Consider the following 19,968-nt stretch of genomic DNA (forward strand, 5'->3'; position numbering starts at 1 on the left):
ATAGAAAAATATGTTTTAGTTTATGTTTTTTTTTTTTTATTACAGTTTAGATTTAGTTTGACTTCTTTGCAAAAATTGACATTGACAATAAATATACATTCACAATAAAAAAAAAAAACAGTTCAGATTGCAACAGAACATTCAAGTGTACTTAGCCATTATAAAATCTATGACAAGATGTAAACAACAGTACCCCCCCCCTCCCCCCCACCCAACTGTGCACCTCCTGAGCCAAGAGTCTCTGCTCTCTCTCCGACATCTGTAAAAGGCATGACGTCGACAAAACACATTTTACGCATCGATGCGCGAGTCTCGCAAGGTATGAAGCCACGTCACACGTCGGGGCTCTTGATTGACAGGACAAGCAAACATTCTCACATGCCGCGTGGGCAATGTTTTATTTTTTGTTTTTTTTTTGGCAGTTTCAGCGGACTCGCGGGTCCAGTCGGTGTCCCTGGAAACGGCGCGCGCTCCGGCGGCAGCGGCGCCTCCGCACCAGCCCGCGTCAGTCTGAGCGCGGCCGGACGCGCGGGTCGCCTCTCCGGCTGACGCGCCAGGCTCCGTCTCCTTCCAAAAGATTCGCGTTGAGGTGAATGCGTCCCCCCGCAGTCTTAACTGATCACACACCTCTCCTTGTCTTTGCCCTGGCCGCCTCCTACGGCCTTCTCCTTGATGTACATGAGGTCGCTGTGCACGCTGGGCCTCCGGGCGCACGGGGTGACCATGCCGTACGCCTCCCCGATGTCCTTCGTCTTCTTGTTCTTTATGGACTTTCTGTGCAGCATGTCGCAGTACTGCACGGACACTTTCCGGTGAAGGTCGGGGCTCATTTCGTGAGGTAGCTTGGCCAAGGTAAACAGAGTCCGAAACATCTTATCCACGTTCTCGTTGCGCTTGGCGGAGATCTCGAAGTACGCGCACTTCTCGTCCCCGGCCACCAGCTGCTCGATCTCCTCCTGCTGCACCTCCCGGTGGAACCCTCTGTCGCCCTTGTTCCCGCAGATGACCAGAGGCACGTCGATGTTCTCCTTGATCTTGTTTTTCAGGCACGACTTGGTCTCGAAGATCTGCCGCTTGAGCCGCTGCACCTCCTGGAAGGAGTCCCGGTTGTCCAGGCTGAAGACGAGGATGAAGACATCGCCTGGGGGGGGGGGAGGATGCATTGGTTAGCTTGGCTTGGTTTGCATGCAGAGTGTAAGAGATGCAACATGTACAACAGGCACTGGTGCAGCCTGCAGCCACTCGCTCACGGCGCACGGTGGCTTTTCAGTCTGCAGCATTCAAAGTGCACGACCGCTTTCTAACTATTGTTCCCACAAAAACACAAGCATACATGCGCAGACTAGTACCTGTCAGTATGGATAGCCTCCTCATGGCGGGGAAAGGGTGGTTCCCTGATGTATCCAGTATGTCCAGCTGGTAAACGTCTCCCTTGATGCTGTACAGTTTCCTGTGAAAGTCCTCGATGGTCGGCGTGTACTGCTCGTCGAACCTCCCGTTCAGGAACCGGGACACGATGGCCGTTTTCCCAACTTTGGTGGAGCCCAGAATCACCATCCTGTAGCAGTTCTTCGCCGGGATGTCGAACTCGCTCTCGGAGGGCGACATTTTCTTAATCATGCTTGTTCCCGGGGTCGTGGACTGCGTGTGCGTAAAAGGCGGTTGAGGAGATGCTGCGGTTCGCTCTGCTGTGCGTTTCTCGTCTGCGCTCCCGGACCGGGGCCGGGTACTTAAGCGCGCGGCGGGCCCCGCCTCCCGCGCCGACGTCACAGCTCAGTAAGTTGGAGAAGCCGGACCGGACCCTCACTGGTGCGTCAGCCTGTCATTTTCTCACGAAGGCGAGACGGGCGGCGCTGGGAAACAGCGACCCTCCGAACACCAGTCCATCATGTGTCAAGGCTTGACGGGGACAGGGCGACTGACGCTGTACAGCAAACGCGAAAGCTTCCAAGAAACATAACCAAGTTAATAATTGACGCTTCTTCCGGCATCCAACCCGGTTTGGAACACTGCGTCGAAAATCGGGGCGAACTTTGGACATTTTTCTCCAAAACATCAAACCTCGGCAGCGGATGTGAGTTTCCTCAAGACCGAGTAAATATGTTGCAAGACAGCTCTGCTCATCATCCTCACCGAAGAGTGCGGTTATTTATTTATTTATTTATTTATTTATTTAGGGTTTTTTTTTTTTTTTAAGCCAACCACAAGCAGCACTGAGCCCTGCTTTCACTTTATTCTCATGCAAATAATAATACGTGCAAAACAATGTATAACACATCTTTGCAGCACAAGGCCAAGTTACATTTGTTTATCCACTACTGTTGTAGACAAAGTCACATCCTCAGTAACTGCAGCAGCTGCCGACAGGACGGCTGGGGATGGACATGCCGCAGTTACCAAAGTGACCAACAGGGGGCACTCGGAGTACAATTTTATCCAGTTGACTGGCGTGACTTACCTGAGGAAAAAAACGTCTAATTGTGTGTGCGTGTGTGTGTGTGTGTGTGTGTGTGTGCGTGTGTGTGTGTGTGTGTGCGGGCATGCATGTGTCAGCATATAAGCTGTCTCCATCTGTTTGTTTGGACTTGGTTTATCTGTAATAAACAATAACACTTGTTACAAAAGAAGCAGATGTGTGTATGGAGGTGGGAACAAAGCTATTTTTTTTCCCTCAGTAGCGCTTCATAAAACTGAATGGAGCTTCTGTAAACAGAAGGGGAGGAGGCAGTTACTGGGTTAGACTGGCGGCAGAGAGAACAATTGATTCAAAGCGTGTTGATTCAAAAATGAACTTTTACAGGCGCGGACACCAAACAATGACAAAGGTAAATGGTAAATGATCTCACTTATATAGCGCCTTTCAACTACCGAAAGTACTTTCAACTGCTAACCATTGATTCCATGGATTCAATGAGATTATATCGCATTCATCTGACGCTTTGTGCAAAGCGATTTATAATGAGGGCATTCGTACAGGTGTCCGACAACATTGTGGAAAGGGTTCCTGGACAGGGACAGACCTTTTTGTTCTGAGAGGTCTTACTCTTTTACAAAATGGTCCTTTCCATAACGTTGTAATGTAAAGTCGGAGTCAGTGACACACTTTTGATGGCGCAGGATTATGTTGCAGTCCTGGAAGCAACTATAACAAACCAAGCTGCAGCCAGATGAATGCTTTCCACTTGTGTTCCCACCAAAGAACCCCCCCCACCCCCCCACCCCCCCGTTAAGTATGACAGGCCCCTGAGCCTTTAAACTCTGGGATAATCAGTGAGTGTATTGTCTGTGGCGGTGTTGTGTCAGGTTAACACACTACAGAGTGTGCGTCACAGAGTCAGTGGACGAGGCGCTGCTCGGCCCGCTCAAAGCTTCTGTTAACTTGAATGCATCCTGCGCAGATAAACAAGATCTTTGCTGGCGTTGAAGGAAAAACAAAATAAAGCCACACTGACCCTCTGTGTCTCATGACCACAGTGTGTTGTCATGACCCAGTGTCATTGAAGTGCATGTATGTCTTGGTGCAGCTGGAATAAGGAATAATGTGCTCGTGTGTGTGCATGAGAACAGGTAGTTTAACTAGTTTGTTACCAAGTGTAACCTCCCCCTCATAGAGAGACAGAGACAAGGCATGCACAGTTCATTACAGACAAATAGATGCAATGACGGAAAAACCTGAAAAACCATCCCCACGATTCAGATCCAGCTCTCCCTCCTTCCTTCCATCTCAGCAACATCAAAAACCCCCCCCCCGCCTGAGCAGCAGTAGGTGGCATGTGAAAACAGAGGTCGTGTTTGGTCGTCTGATACATAATGACAGTGTGAGGAAGGACCGATGTACTGTAGTACAGCAGCGGAGCAGGAAACGCGAGGGGGGGGTGGTGGTGGTGGTGGAAAAACAAACGGTGCCGACGGTGAGCAAATACGACGGAGCGAGAGATACACATCAGGCATGGAAATGTAGTGTTTTAGAAGTCAGCACATGAAGTGTTGAGAAAGAAAAAGCGTTTACACGTGCTTTTAAATCTGCCTCCTGCACGACTGGACTGCAAAGACGGCTTCATATCTGCCTGGAAATGCGTTAAAGGTCACAGTCGTCCACCTCCAGTACTGGTCTAATGTGTGACCTTCAAATAAATCATCTCTGTAATTTTTTACTGTAGGTGGGTAGGCTGCTTCGGCAGGGGGTGGGAGGTCTTTTCAGATTTTACCTCAATTATGGCTAATAGCCCACTATTTGACAGCCGCTACAGAGTTCTCTCTCTAAACACTGTAAGTGCAGATGAGACTGCTGCTTCAGCATCTGTCCCACAGTGATGCAGCTGATTCCCTCACTAATTCTTGCACAAACGAAAGTGCAGCTTAATTCTTCTATTAGTGCAGCTTGATTTCAGCGAGCACTCAGTATGATGTGGGATCCCTAATTTCTGTGCTGCAGCTGGGGTTTTTGCGGCACTACAGATATTGTTTGACAGAGATGTCAGAGCACCTACGCAGCCGAAACTCCACTTATTCAGCTTTTCTTCTCTTTCTTCAGGCAGTTACAAGGACAGATAGAATCAAACAGCCCGACACCCCTGAGAGCAGGTGTGCTGCAGAGAACGATTGATTTTCATGAGACAGACTTCTAAACGTGACTAAGGGAATAAAATGCACTCGAGACGGCTCTTTCACGTTGACTCCAACCTACTTTTTAGTACGGAAAAAACGTGTATTCATACAATTCCTGACGTAAACATCTCAGGAAGCTAAGCAGGAAAGCTTAGCTTGTGCCTTAGCCTTAGGTTACACATTTCTCTTATGCATCTTTTATAATTAACGTACATACAGTGTCTCTAAAATGATTCCACTAGACAAGGATGTCCACTCCTTATTTAGATTTGTAGTTTTAATGCTGCCTCGTCTCGCTTCCCCTCCCAGGCCCTGTGTTGTCCTGGTGATGATCTTTTCTTTGTTGATTTTTTTATAGTGTTGTGTACATAAAAAAAAACAAAAAAACATGGGGAACAATCCTATGTAGCCTAACATGATACTTTACCGCAACTGCAAAGCATTCAGACCCGCCGCTTTTACGTTTCTCTCTCACACGTCATTGCGTGCTGCATTCAAGTTTATGTACTCGGCACGCGATTTCATGCTGGGCGATATATACGTTTGCATGGAGGTTTTGAGAGGATAGGGTAGAGATTCATCAACGATTCTCACCCACTGCTGCAGACCACCATTCACCCCGTTGCCTGTGAAATCAATCAGGTAGTCAAAGTGTGTTTCAGGCTGTCTGTGTTGTTCTCGTTTCTGACGCAAGTAGCGGCCCGGAGAGAGGAGTGTTAAGAGACCACTCACTTGAATTGCCTCCTCTCCCTCTTGCTCACTCAGACTTCATTTGACATGATCGGTGCAGAGGAAGCCGAGTCTGATGCTTTCGATTGGGAGGGAAAGCGAAACAACAGACAAAAAGTAGACCCCTGTTGACATTGAGGCAAAAAGTGTACATCCACTCAGTCAAGAAAAATGCTTACAATATTGCCAAGCCAGTGTGATGTTGTTATTTTCATACTTAGCATATAACTACTGCACTATATGTCACCTAGGAGTGAAACTCTTGATGAAATAGGTACAGAAATATCAAATCAAAATATGCATTTTCACCATGCGGCAGTGACCTCTATATGCCACTGCTTTTTCCTATCGTGTTATCAAGCTCCTCTCTCTCTCAAGCTACAGTCACATCAGCCTTCTGATTAACAAAATTGCCCCGCACTCAGCCCAGAGGAAGCGCCTGGATGTCACAGTTCCGACGCGGACAATGAAGAATTATTGTGGAGAGCAATCACAAACTGTACACAGTGTATAAGAGTGACGCTCCCAGTTTGTGGTCTGGCAGTGTGACATTGTGCACAACAAGGTGATGATGCAACGAATAATTAATGACTTAAACATAGTGTACCATTAGGATTGAAAGTTCATTCTTGACCTTTGAAAACGTAGTTGACACAAATACGATTTGATACGGTGAAAGTATCAAAACGCTCGGTCCACGGAGAAATGAAACACAGCCCGTATTCAGAAACTCAGGACTTCTGTAAGGTTGTGATGTCACAACTATACAGTCACCGCACTCAGCCACGCCCCCCAGCAGCTCATCTGCTCCAGGCACAGCACCACCTACCAAGTACAGGGGAGCTCATCCACCCGCTCAGTCTGTCTGAGTTATTGGAGTGCTCTGCTCAGGGCTACTCTTTCAAGTTTTTGGAGGTTGTTCAGTTTGTCTAAAACGGCTTGTGTCAGACAGAGGCTGAACTGAAGGGCTGCATGGAGGGCCAGGAGGAGATAAAGAAGGACTTATTTGAACTGTGAATCGTGCAAAGCTACTCTAGTGGAGTCCCAGAATAAAAATATAGAGCTGAAATGAGCATAATATGGGACCTTTAAATGCCATGGATGTTTGAGGCAGCTTAGAAACAGCGATGCAGTTACATTCGTTTGTCCACCAGAGAGAACTGACAAGCCAGCTATCAGCTAAGTTTAGAGAGACAAGCTAGCTAACTGGCTTACGTAGTACGACTTGTCTGCATGCTCAAAAACCAAAAATGAACTTGAAGCCAAAAACCTGTGGATTTGAGGTGAAAACGTGTCATGTCATGAAACTGTCCATAGACTTTAACCCATTCTCTTTGGATCATGACTTAGAACACACAGATAAGGAGTAGCCATTAATTATGTAATAGCTGCTTAACCACAAACCAATCAAATGTGTCATTCATCACAAGACTGCATTAGCACTCCTTGCTGCAATCACAAGGAGATGTAGCATTTTCCTGACTCATGCAAAGAAAGAATAATCACGACGCTTTCTCCCACGTCTGCCCGTATGAGGTAGACACGCTAAAGTGCTGCCTTAAGTGCATCCATTAGCAAGTCTTGATTTCTTGAGACACAAAGAGAGACCAGCGCTGTGAACCTGGACTCACTCTTTTATTACATGAATAAATATCCCATCAACATGGAGTGCATCACCAGGCAGTGTGCATTGTTCTGTTTGGAATGGTTTGCATAGGTAGAGTATGGAGCCATTATTGGTGTAGCTCCCCTGACATTTAAAAGGGTTCACGTCAACATTAAAAACTGTTATAATATTGAATGACAGTGTATCACATTAAATCAAGTTACAACAACAGTGGCAACAGTGACATTTCTGTTGGTTTTGTAGAATAAAAAAAAAAAAATCTTCTCAGGACTGGATTGCTGCTTTGAGGTCTCCATGACCCTCGAGTCTTTTTTAATGTTTTGTTCTGCTTTGAGGGACACTATGAACATTTCACTCCCACCAGCTGTTCCAGGATGATGTCATTTTACAGACCAACAGTTACACCATCAAATCTAGCACAGTATTTCCATTGAAATGCAGTCATGATATCGGAGTTTTATAAGAACTTGTGGCAGTGATGAACTCGTGAAAAACAAGTTTGGGAAATATGCTAGCCGTTCCCCCGTGCTTTCAGTCTTTGCTAATATCTTACTGATATCTTGATATGGAGCCATTTGCCATGTGCCAAGAATGGCATAGCCCAATTAAAGGTCCCCTCCTTTCAAAAATATGTTTTTCTTCTCGTTCCTCCAGTTGGATGTTTGAGCTTCACTGTGCAGAATGACGTCTGTGCAGAGTTTGACACTAGAAGGATGTTTTCACAGTCACCTGCCGAAAGCGAGAAGTTCCTCTGCTCTCACTGGATTTTTCCCTTTTTTTTCTACAAGCATGAATTGTGACATCGCGAATCGTTTGGAAGCCAATCCTGGTCCGACATTCAACAGGAAAACTTTATAGGTTCTGGATTTTTAATGAAGGAGTAGATGTAATTTCAAAGAATGTGTGAAAAGATACACATCAGATACAAAGTTACTTATTCAAAGTAGAGCAATTTATACACATGTACAAATATGCCTGGAGGGGATCTTTCAGTGTGTCACAACCACGTGGTCCACAATTACATCACAAAAAAATGGCTCCATGTAGCTTCCACATACGTTAGAACACGAAACACAATCGGAAATGCAGCTGCAGTATGACTGTAGTTTCAATCCACACTGGAGGTGGATCAATGACAACGAAGGCTGTTGGTAAGTCTGCCTGTCGTTCCGTCGGTCTGTCCCCGTGACAGGACGGGGATCCGCAGCCGAACCCGGAGCAGGAAGCGCCTGGGAGGGAGGTGCTTATTCATGCTTGCGGCGCTGACTCCTCTGCTGATAGATCTGTTCAGTGAATGGTCTGCAAATACAGCAGAACAAACATGCAACGGGACAATAAATCAGAGACGGGAACGCCGTACCACTCTGTACCAGGACCGCGCGTATATGTGTGTGTGTGTGTGTGTGTGTGTGTGTTGAACCGTGAGGAAGCTTCAGTGAGTGTGTGAGTGATAGGAAGATGCCTTGTGTCTGCACTTGTTCCTCCACTCTGTTGCACATGAAGGCACACACACTTTTGCACCGCTCACCCCCATATCAAACCAACAGCTGTGCCGGAGGGCTGCAGCTCTGTTCCTTGTGTGGAACTGGGGGAATTTGGAAAACTGCCTTCATAGACGAGAGGGGAGAAAAAAAAAAACTTTGACGGGAGCCCAAGAACAAGCCAGGGATTAAAGCTGTCGTCAGGGGGGCCCACGTCTCTTTGGCACTCGTTGACACCAGACCTCTGAATAACCAGACACATTTCATAAGAGTGCAGGGGATTAAAGGATGCAGGCTAGCTTCTGTTATATTTGGTGGTCCCGGTATCCTGGTCCGAGCACAGACATTCCTGCAACAGCAGATTCATGCTGGCATCCTATATGGACATTAAAGAAAATAAGGACACCATACTAAATAAATAAGTAACCACCAAGAAAAGCTGTGATGCTTGACATATCTAAACTGCTTTACTCATTTAGTGCAGGCCTATAGTAGGCTAAAATGTCGAAAGAAACAATCAACTACAGAATTATGATAAAATGTGGTTTATAATTAAATGACCTGGCTAAGATCATAGATCCGTCCTCACAAGGGCACGAGAGGAAGTCAAGCCTAAGGCACCAAAACGAGCCTTTAAGTTTCCTCTTGGGATTTCATAATCGATGGGAAGGGACTCAGAGCCATTATTTGGTGGCCGCGTTCACCATCGCATCTCACTTCGCACCATCGGCGATTATGAGCTAAAAAAGCTGGGAGGCATGAACTCACCATTGCTCCCAGTGTGGTTCCTGCGTCTACCCCATTGGCGCCTATTCCGGTCACTGTGTGAGATCCAACCAGACTCCTTTGCTATCCTCGCACAGTTTAACTAAATGAGATCATTCAGAATCTATGCCAGGAGCGAAAAGATAAATATAGCATATGAATCGTTTCCCAGTCACAGTGTGTGGTAAAATCTGGCACCTGCCTTTCCCTCACTTCGCAGTTTCGGGCTAAATGACACAGCCGTGGAGCGGCGCTGCTGAAAATTGCCACGGCGACATGCACACCTGCGCTCTCATTCACAGCGTGTGTCACTGAGACACATTTTTGGAAACGTATGCTTCCGACGGGGCCGAGGCTAACCTCTCTCTTCCCTTTCAGGTCTAACATACTCTTCGTTTCACTCGTTGGGCAAATGGAGCCGTTCTGAAAGACTCGGCTAGACAGAAGTGTTTTTCCTGCCAAAACTTGGTGACTTGTGTAGCAGCAGAAATATGGGTGAGAGGATGTGAATAAAAACTACAAAGATAAGCTTGCACGGGCTCGCCGAGGTAGGAAATGGACAATGAGGGCTCATCAGATGTAATTTGGTGATTCGTATTTGTATTAGTGAACACAAATGTAGCTCCTGATTGTGTGTTTCTGGGGACTGTGTGGGTCTGGCTAAGGTTTTCTATGTGATAAATGTAGGTCAGTCAGTAGACCCAGCCTAACCTGTCTCCTCCGTCCTCAATGTGGTGAGTTAATGACAAAGTATGATTGTGTTGTGTGTAGGTACAACCATGTGCACCTGTGCACCATTGTTGTGCACATTTGAATCATAAGCTGTTATGCTGCTATGTGTCAGGTTCCCCACACATGTAATGCAAAAGGACAGCTGCACAAGTTAACACATGCACATACAAACGAACACCTATACTCTGAAGATGAGAGGGCATCGTGCGCACACACACACACACACACACACACACACACACACACACACACACACACACACACACAATGGGCTTAAAGAGCAAGTGCACATAGCAGCTGCTTCCATGCCGAGCTCTGCCTCATTTGTGACTGGCTTATGCAGTGACAGCATGTTTGTGTATCTCTGCGTGTATGCGGGTGTGTGTATTTCGCCGCGCTTGTGTCTGCGCAGCCTCGAAGTAGGTCGCTCATAACTGTTTTTTAGGTCTTATCTCGTAATCGACATGGACGACCAGAAGGAGGAGGAGGAGGAGGACGCGAGGGAGAAAGGGCTGACCAACAAGGCTTTCAATGTGTGAGAATTTTTTTTTTTTTTAATACTTCTTTCTTTGTCTATTGCAGCTTTTTTCGCAAAACTAATGAATGTTGGACTCAATAAATGATGAGATGGGAGTAGACTGGTGCGTCATTTTCCTACCCGAGTGGTCTTGTGCAGTATAGTGCAGAATATTCAGGCCTAGGATATATTGACACACAGACCCGAGATCTGTAGCAATAGAATGCAACCCCACTCAGACCCAATCAGACTGAATATAAATTCTAACTTGGGTCCTGGGTTGAGTCTTGGTTATAAGGAACCTAGGGTGCCCGTGGGGACGACTAGTTTGTGGGGAGATAGACGTGTAGAGCTAAAAGAGACGTTCACACAGGAGGTCAACAGGGAAGGATTTTGGGTCCTCTGCTGTTTTAAATGTTAATGATTTAGAACCTACTTGTGATCAGATTTCAGTGTTTCTCAGTGCATATTAGGGTGCATCACCTTCTGTAAACAAGTGATTAACCAAATGCATTTTATTGACAAGTGTGAACAGGGTCTGAGGCAAAGAAAGACTTACCCCTCAAATCGTATTGCCACCTTGTAAGCCACGGCTACTATGAGAGTCAGGACAAGCCCAACAGGACTGGCACCACTGAAGAGAGGGAGGGAGAGAAAAAGTGTGAGACAGATGGGTTGCATTATATATTGTGTGTACAACACGATATGTACCACTGGAGTACCCACTTCAGGCCATCTATCTCAAACAGATGTGAAGTGTGTTATGATAGGGAGCAAGAGAGATACATTAAGAGTGCGACAGAACAAAGACAGCTGAAGTTGAGATTGAACGAGATGAAATGTGAATTTGCTGTCTGCAACAGCTGGACTGAAGCAAACAATTGGCGCCCTGAATGGCATAGGTCATGGGTCACTAACAGGCGGACCGCGGTCCGAGTCCGGACCCAGACGCCGTCCTATACGGACCCGGACCTATAATCAATAAATTATTAAGGGATTTTAAATTTTGACGGGGCGCTTCCATTTTAACCGGCGCAGCTTTTCTAGTCTTTGCGGCGCTGGTTTAGCGGCTCAAGAAACTCACAGACCAATTGCATACGAGTTACGCCAGTCCACGTGACGCTACTCAGCCAATCAAATCAGTGCATTCCAGGCGATAAACATTGCGACTCTGAATACAGACAGACGGGAGAGGTGAGAGGCGAGTGACAGATGATAAGACGAGTGAACGACACAGGGAGAGAAGACAGAGAGACGAGAGAGAAGACACATTATTTATTGTGAAATTGGTTGAGACTGTGAAGTCAAGATGTGAAACAGTTAACAAAGAAAAAGGGAAACTCAAGCTGCTGCTACACTTTGTTTTGTTTTTCTAAAATGAAGCACTTTATTTTAAGATGCACAATTTTTCAAAGGCTATTTTATTTATTTTCTCTATTTTATTTTTAAATGCAGCTCTTCTTTTAGTTAATGAGAGAAGAACATTGTACATATCTAAATTTTCTCTAACTGGACCTCTTCGAACTTTAGTTGAGTACCCCTGGCATAGGCGAACAAAGAGGAGTGAAACTGGATTTTTTTAAAGGAGGGATTGTTTGACGATATAGTCAGTCAGTGATAATAAAAAAAAAGTAGTAAATCTAGAGGAGACAAAGTCAAATATAGTTTCAGAAAAAAAAGACCCTTGAAAGACCTATTGTTGAGCTAAGTTTAAAAAAATGGTTGACCTTGTAGTTCATCCCTGTGGGGAATAATAAAACACATACAACCCACTGACCTACACATACCTGATGGAAAGTGACATAGTGACACAGAGTTATTTTATGAAGGAAAAAAAACACAAAAAGAAAATGGCACCCTGCCACACAGAACACACATGATGGAGTTAATGCAGTAATTAAGTGAAAAACCTGCGAGTGCTGGACTGAAAGCCCTCTCATGTGGAGCAGCAGTGTGAGTAACAAAAAGCCATTATCTGAAATCACTGTACACAAATATCACACGTTCAGTATAAAAACTATGTGTGATCTGGACTTCCTGTTGTGTAACCTTAAACATTCCATAATGGCTTAATTGCTCACCACACCAGCCACTGGAGCTTACCAGGGCAAGGAGTCTCTGTGGGGCAGCTCAACAAGACTTGCCGATGAGCTGTCCACCCTGACCTAGTTAGGCCGGAGGCACCAGAATACAGAGAAAATTAAAATTATATAAAAATTAATAATAAAAATAAATAAACGTGTGTGTGTATTTCTTCCTTGGGTTCCATAATAACACTAACATTTAAAGAACATTATGCTTTGGAACAGCTCCTCTTCAGAGAAAAGGGTACATATTTTGCCCTGAAAAAAAGCTTTTCAGCTAGTTAGCACAGTGGTTCTGTCGATCCATCACTTCGGTGCAGACTGACCATTGGATGGATTTTGGTACAGAAACTCATGGTCCCCAGAGAATGAATGCTTTTGATTTTGATGATGATGCCCTGCCAAACTGCAGGTTAATATATAATATATATCACTGTGAGCATGTTAGCATGCTGACATTAGCATCAAATCTCAAAGCACAGCTGTACACAGAGCAGATAGCTGTAGACTGTTAGTCTGTTAGTGTGTTAGCGTGGTGACATTTGTTAATTAGCACTAAACTTGTTGAGGCTGATGGGAATGTCATGAGATTTGCAGGTTTTTGGTAAACATAAACATAAACCAAAGTATCGGACTGTTTCGCCCCACCCTGAGGCGGCCCTACGGGAGGAACAAAAACTCCACCACTGACCCAATCAACCACAGAGGACCATCTTTAAAACAACCACATCCATGGGATTTATTGACATAAAGACGTACAAGCAACCAAGACACTAAATCAAGACTACCAAAAGCCACAGAAAAGACAGGCCGCAAGACCAGCAGCACCCACGCCAGAAGCCTCTCCCTTCTGACGCTTTTAAGCAGGAGCTTTTAAGCACTTCCTTCCCAGGCCAGGTGCACCTCATTGAGCAATCGTGATGTAGCACACCTGGGCAGAGTTAGAGAGCAGAAGAGGAAAAGGGACAAACAGCACAGGGAAACGCATACAGTCGTAACATGGACACATTGAAATTTTGACCTGGTGATAGCCCTATACAGTCTGGAGAGTTGGGAGATCACCAGAGTTTTTACAATTCCCTCACCCTGTGGGGAACATAAATGCGTGTACCAAATGTCATGGAAATCAATCCGACAGTGATTGAGACATTTTACTCAAAACCACACATCAACCTCATGGTGGTGCTAGAGGTCATTGGCATTTACCCTCCGGGAATCATGAATGTTCCACCAATCCTCTGGGGAACACAAATGTCTGTACAAAATTTCACGGCAAGAGATAGACGAGATATTTCAGGCTGGACCAAAATGGTGGACTGATCAAGAGGCTGACACTACCGGCCCTAAAGCCCCGTTGCTAGCATGGCTAAGAAAGTGGTCCAGATATCACTGTTGTGTTTATATGGATATACATGTATGTATTTATTTTGTTTCTACGTCATTTCTCCACGTTACTTCATAGAGGACGCCGACCTAAAAGTTGCATTTTAAGCCTCCAAATTTCCCACAATTAATAGTGCAAAGTTGAGGCACAAACTATTCCTTGTGCAAACCTTAATGAGCCTTTAACGACCTGGAAGGTAATTCCAGGCTCAGGCTCTTTTGCCTAACTTTAAAATCACACTGACTTTATGCTCACAGTTGGAATGCAGCGCCAGTGTTTTGCTTTTCTCCCTGGAGAACCATAAACCAGGTCAAGACATGGGAAGTGATGCAAGGTTTGGAACTACCTGTGGTTTTCAAAAATGACTCCTTTCAATTCTTTGGATCGCCTTTGGCCTTTTTGAAGATCACAGGAGCAACAGAAAATGGGACTGCAGCACGGGAACACACTGGAAGCTTTCTGTTCAGAGATTTAAGTTAGGAGGTCAGTGCTTTTTATTAGAATTTGTTAACTTCTGCTCGAGAACGAGGACTGATTTTTGATTCTGACACCAAATCTGACATTTACTATTTGTGTTAACAATCCCTCCAAAAAATGTCAGATTTGGCCAGCACTATTGTGTACTTTTCTATTTCTACTGCGCCGGGCCATAGCCATTGCAGAGTCTTATTCATCACTTAAAACCGGACAGGAGTTTTGGTCCGCTTTATCCCCGATTCACCCCTCCTGACAACCACAAAGGACAAATCTGGTCTGGGACCTTGGTCGGTACAGATGTTCGGCCCAGAACAACCTGCTCGCTGACTCAGCTGGGTCACCCCGATCATTTCAAACATGTTGGATATTTGGGAGTTGAAATCGGGATGATTACGTCAGTACTTCCCGAGGGGGACCACTATAGCCAATGAGAGGGACCAGTCTACAAGGAGACAGAAGCGTTAAAAGCTAATGTTAGTCCCAGAGCAGCTGACAGTGTTGCCAAGTCCTTGAGGTTAACGTTAGCTAGCATACTACTGTTCACCTCTGGTTCTTGCTGAAGAATAGACCACCCGTGTTGACCGGATGGTCTATTCTAATTTCTCATCCAGACTCGTTTCGCCTTCTGCTTTTGTTTGTTCTGACTTCAAAGCATTACTACAGCAAGTTGCAAATTTCCTGTGGTGTGTGATGATGCGCCATTATTTTTTTAATCCTGTAGTCTGTGCACGTTTGAGATCAGAGAGAAGAACAACTGTGAGGTTTCTCCTCCGATTTCAAAGTCAGTTAGGAAGTCCTGTAATCTGAGCCCGGCTTTAGGGATGCACGTCCTACACGTCTATCTCTGTAACATTTCATAGTGTACTGCATGAACAAAACTGCAGAGTCTTCGAGCAGTTCTCTTGTGACTCTAGATTTCTGTGTCAGTAACAGCTGTGATTACATTCGATTCACGGCTTTCGCCGACTTCAAATGTGACACACAGCGCTGGTTCCAGCGAGGCCCACTGTGTGTGACGCACCAATCTGACACGATGACGAGTCAGTAGTCTCTAACACAGCGCTCGCCGGAGCTACAATTCAGCGCCACTTTTCGTGCTTTTCTTCTTCAGATTCAATTTGTCCTCGACTTTGTCAGCTACAGGAAAAAGAAGCAGAGCATTTCTTTAGAGTAATTCATGACACAGATATTTTTGTATGTTATCCCTTTGGTCTCCTCTTCATGCTGCAGATAAGGGAGACATTTTTTTAATTAAGTTAATGAGCATCTGAATAAATGAATGCTGATATCTAAACCTGTATAGAAATCTGCATATGCACATGAATATGTGCCATGTGTTTGCTTCCATATGCGCTGTCTGCATGATTCCAGGTGCAGATGCTCATGAGCTGGCAGTGTTTAAAACTGAGAATTTGGAAAAGGACATTGAGCAGATGGACAAAAGATTAATTACTCAATCAGTCATTGTCAGCCTTTTTTTTTTTTTTTTTTGCATAAGACAGCGCAAGTGTATGTGCTGATGGTTCCAAGGTCAAACGTTAGTGCCCTTCTTGATTAAAAATGAATGTTTTTGTGCAAAATGTTATAACAAAGGGCAGAAAAGTACCTGTAGTACCTATTGCAGACCTGAAGATTGAGTGAAAAGGTTTAGTATTCACAGAAAATTTCTGTCACTGTTGAAAACTGATATACCGCGTGCCCACCGGAGGGCAAGACCTTCAAATTAAACAAATTAAGACAAATTAAAGGATAAACCTGAATAAAAGAGCGGAGAAACAAATCAAATGCAGGTGCCTCCGTGCACCAGGGCTCACTGAATGGTTTGGTGTGTATGAAAATGACGTGAATAAAATGCTACGGCCTTTACAGTCACCACATCTCAACCCAGTTGAACACTATGGAACCAACATGCTCAAGACTGCTCTCCACCGCCATCTCCATAAGATGATATAATATAAACGTTAATCTTCCAATCTAGTTTGTGATGTCTGTGACTGTCTTTTGTTACATGTTTGTTTTTCTTTCTATCCGCTGCACTGAAGAGATCTTGAGCTCAGTGATATTAGATTGATTGCATTAACTGAGAAGTTCCTGTTGTTATGTTTTGCTCTGTGTTGTTTGTGTACGTGTAGCATAAAGGGACAACAAATGTACATTTTGTTACACAACCTTGTGTTGTAAAATGACCATGAAATGAACCATTGAACCCTTAAATAAAGGTGGTATATTAAAATGAGGGAATGGTGTTCATCGCTCCAGTAGAGTTCCACGGACTCATGGTGGCCTGACTCCATACTAAGACACTTCTGTTACCCATCTGTAGGTCATATGTTCACCTCTGTGGGGGTCTTAATGAACGGCATTAGCAGAGCTTGCCGTTGGATTTTGTTCAACCTGGGCGGCGTGCTTGCCTGCCGATTTGGGGCATAAAGGTCCCTGCACACACACACACACACACACACACACACACGCACACACACATTCACAGATAAGGCTCATGGCAGGAGTGTAGCAAAAGACAGCCAATTAAGAAGTTTACTTGCAGATGAAACAAAGAGCTTTCTCTTCCTTCGTCTGTCAAAACCTTTTCACTCTGCCACGTAGTCCACTTACATTCAGAAATCTGAGAACACATTGACAGATTCTTCGCACATTTACAAATCTGGGTACATATTTACAGACTGAGATACAACTTGACTATTCTTGCAGCCCTCAGCAGATACTCACTGCCATTGTTTTTGACACAATTAGTTTGAAATCATTACAGTAAATCTAAGTCCACTGGGATCCACTTGGGTTTATTGACACAGACCTGAAAACCCCTACAATAGAATGGGACACTATCCAGACCTGACTAGACCGAATATAACTTGAACCCGGCCCGGCTCGGCTATTAAGGATATTGGGTCCGCTGCTGTTTTAGCCACACTTGTTGTGTGGCTCTGGGGATGGTCGGTCAGTTGGTCGGTCAGTTGGTCCACCACTTTGGTCCAGGCTGAAATATCTCAACATTTTTGGAGGGATTGCCATGAAATTTAGTGTAAAAACTCATTGTCCCCAGAGGATGAAGCCTAATGACTGGTGATCATAGTAATCAGAATCAGAAATACTTTATTGATCCCCGGGGGGAAATTGTACAGTACCGGTGCTCCCATTCAAGAGTAAAGTAGCATAATTTAGAACTAAAGGTATGTACAAAATATAAAAATAAGAAATAGAAAATAAAAATATATACATTTACAGTATTTAAGTGAACAATAAGGTAAAAAATATATAAAATAACAATGTATATGTATGTGTATACATATATATATATATATGTATGTATGTATTGCACTGAAGTGTATGACTATATATGTATTGCACTGAAACATTTAAAGAATAAATAGTGAGGTAGTATATGAACAAGTGAAGAAGGTCCAGATTTCCAGTCTCTTCCTGAGTGTCTGACACTCAGAGGGAGGAGTTGAACAGTTTGATGGCCACAGGCAGGAATGATTTCCCGTGGCGCTCAGTTGTACATTTGGGAGGAATGATTCTCCCACTGAAGGTGCTCTTGTGCCTGACCACCACATCATGGAGAGGATGTGAAACATTGTCCAAGATGCCCCCCACAACATCACTGGCCTTGCGGATCAGTTTGTTTAGTCTGTTGGAGTCCGCCACCCTCAGCCTGCTGCCCCAGCATGCAACAGCATGGAGGATAGCACTGGCCACCACAGACTCATAAAACATCCTCAGCATAGTCCGGCAGATGTTGAAGGACCTCAGCCGCCTCAGAAAGTAGAGACGGCTCTGGCCCTTCTTGTAGAGAGCATTAGTGTTCTTTACCCAGTCCAGTTTATTGTCTATGTGGACTCCCAGGTACTTGTAATCCTCTACAATGTCCACACTGACCCCCTGGATGGAAACAGGGGTCATCGGCGCCTTGGTCCTCCTCAGATCAACAGTCAGTTCCTTTGTCTTTGTCACGTTGAGCTGCAGGTGGTTTTGCTCGCACCATGCGACAAAGTTGTCCACAGCAGCCCTGTACTCCTCCTCATCACCCTTACTGATACATCCAACTATTAATATAACAGGGGTTGAGGTGCATTAGGTTGTGGTCTGACCTACCCAGAGGGGGGAGGGGAGAGGAGCTGTATGCATCCTTAACGTTAGCATACAGCAAGTCCAGGGTCCTCTCCTCTCTAGTGGGACAGCTCACATACTGTGTGAAGGTGGGAAGTGTCTTAGCCATGGTGACGTGGTTGAAGTCACCCGAAATAGCAATGAGTGCATTCGGGTGTTGTGTCTGTAAACGGGCTATGGCGGAGTGATAATGTTTTGCCGTTCTCGTTAAGAACGGCAAAACATTATCTGCTAAACATCAGCATGTTAACATTGTCACTGTGAGCGTGTTATCATGCTGACTTTAGCACTGCTTAGCCCAAGAACAACCCCGCAGAGCTGCTAGCATGGCTGCAGACTCGTCTTGCTTGGAGCCTGCTTGTGCTGAAAATCAAAATTCTCAAGACTGACAAACTGCCATTCACACACCAATACACACTGTATGTTGTGACATGTATCCCAGATCGTATCTGAAAGTGGCCCAATTGTATTTCACTGCAACAACAGTGTGGCTCGGGGTGCGTTCCCACCCGCACTAGCGGCACACAAATAAAAGCGAATGTGTTTCGTGAAAACACGCTTCCTTGTTGACAATCAGCAAACAGATTGATTGTGCTTTAAGTGGCGAGTGTGCTGTGATTCTCTGTGACCTTCTTAACAAGACACAAATACCTGACCTGCCCTCTGGGAAAAGCCATGCAGTCACTAGAGAACCAATACAAACACACACACACACACACACACACACAGGAACAAACCTCTCATTCCCTCTGATTGCTGTGTGTGTGTGTGTGTGTGTGTGATGAAGTGGGAGGATGAGAGCTACATAACACTGACCAAGTTTTGCAAAAATGGAGACATAAATGAGATCAAAGGAAAACTTTTCAGTATGCAGGACCGACACATCTTCCACCTCTTCTCATTTCATCCCCTCAATCCTTTCCTGTCTACCGACCTAAGAGAGCCCCACTGCTGCCCCACCTGTCCCTCACTGACTGAAAAACTGTATGGAAACAGAAAACATCATGTTATTCCATTATGTGGAGAGAATATAGATCCACAGAGATAGAGAGAATAGTGGTGAGGGAAACACCAGCATGATGGAAAATGTGCCAAATATATATCACACCTTCCTTGTATTTGTGAGATATTATCGACTTCTATTTACTCAAGCACTGTATTTAAGTACAGTTTCTTGTACTTTATAGTGAACTACATTCCAGAGGGATATAATGTACTTGTTCTTATTCCACTACATTTATTTGACAGCTTTAGTTACTTTGCATATTGCAGTTTTACATACAAAACCTATAAGCATCTTATGTGCATTGTTATAGGCTACACTATCCAAGTAGGTACGTAGTTAAAATAAACCCCACCTCAGCCAGTTACAACATTAAAAATCATTCAAATCAAAAATCAGTACTCGAGCTACTTTACTGCTACCACTTTTATTA

General features: G+C 44.8%; 2 protein-coding genes across 2 annotated transcripts in view; both read right to left on the reverse strand.

Annotated features, from left to right (window-relative positions):
• Window positions 1-611: 611 nt before the first annotated feature.
• rasd1 (RAS, dexamethasone-induced 1) lies at window positions 612-1,620 on the reverse strand. Its single transcript, XM_070927511.1, has 2 exons — window positions 1,350-1,620; window positions 612-1,141 (listed from the first exon to the last, which is right to left on the reverse strand). Exons 1-2 carry the CDS (start codon window positions 1,618-1,620, stop codon window positions 612-614), a joined length of 801 nt encoding a protein of 266 aa, XP_070783612.1.
• A 5,339-nt stretch (window positions 1,621-6,959) lies between these two features.
• pemt (phosphatidylethanolamine N-methyltransferase) overlaps window positions 6,960-19,968 on the reverse strand; it is a 55,620-nt gene continuing 42,611 nt past the window's right edge. The window contains exons 6-7 of the mRNA XM_070927285.1: window positions 11,019-11,093; window positions 6,960-8,263 (exon numbers count right to left, since the gene is read on the reverse strand). Of these exons, the coding sequence (XP_070783386.1) occupies window positions 8,209-8,263; window positions 11,019-11,093 (130 nt within the window). The 3' untranslated portion in view covers window positions 6,960-8,208. The remainder of the gene's footprint in view (window positions 8,264-11,018; window positions 11,094-19,968) is intronic.

Source organism: Enoplosus armatus, chromosome 20, assembly GCF_043641665.1.
Source record: "Enoplosus armatus isolate fEnoArm2 chromosome 20, fEnoArm2.hap1, whole genome shotgun sequence".
NCBI lineage: Eukaryota > Metazoa > Chordata > Actinopteri > Centrarchiformes > Enoplosidae > Enoplosus > Enoplosus armatus.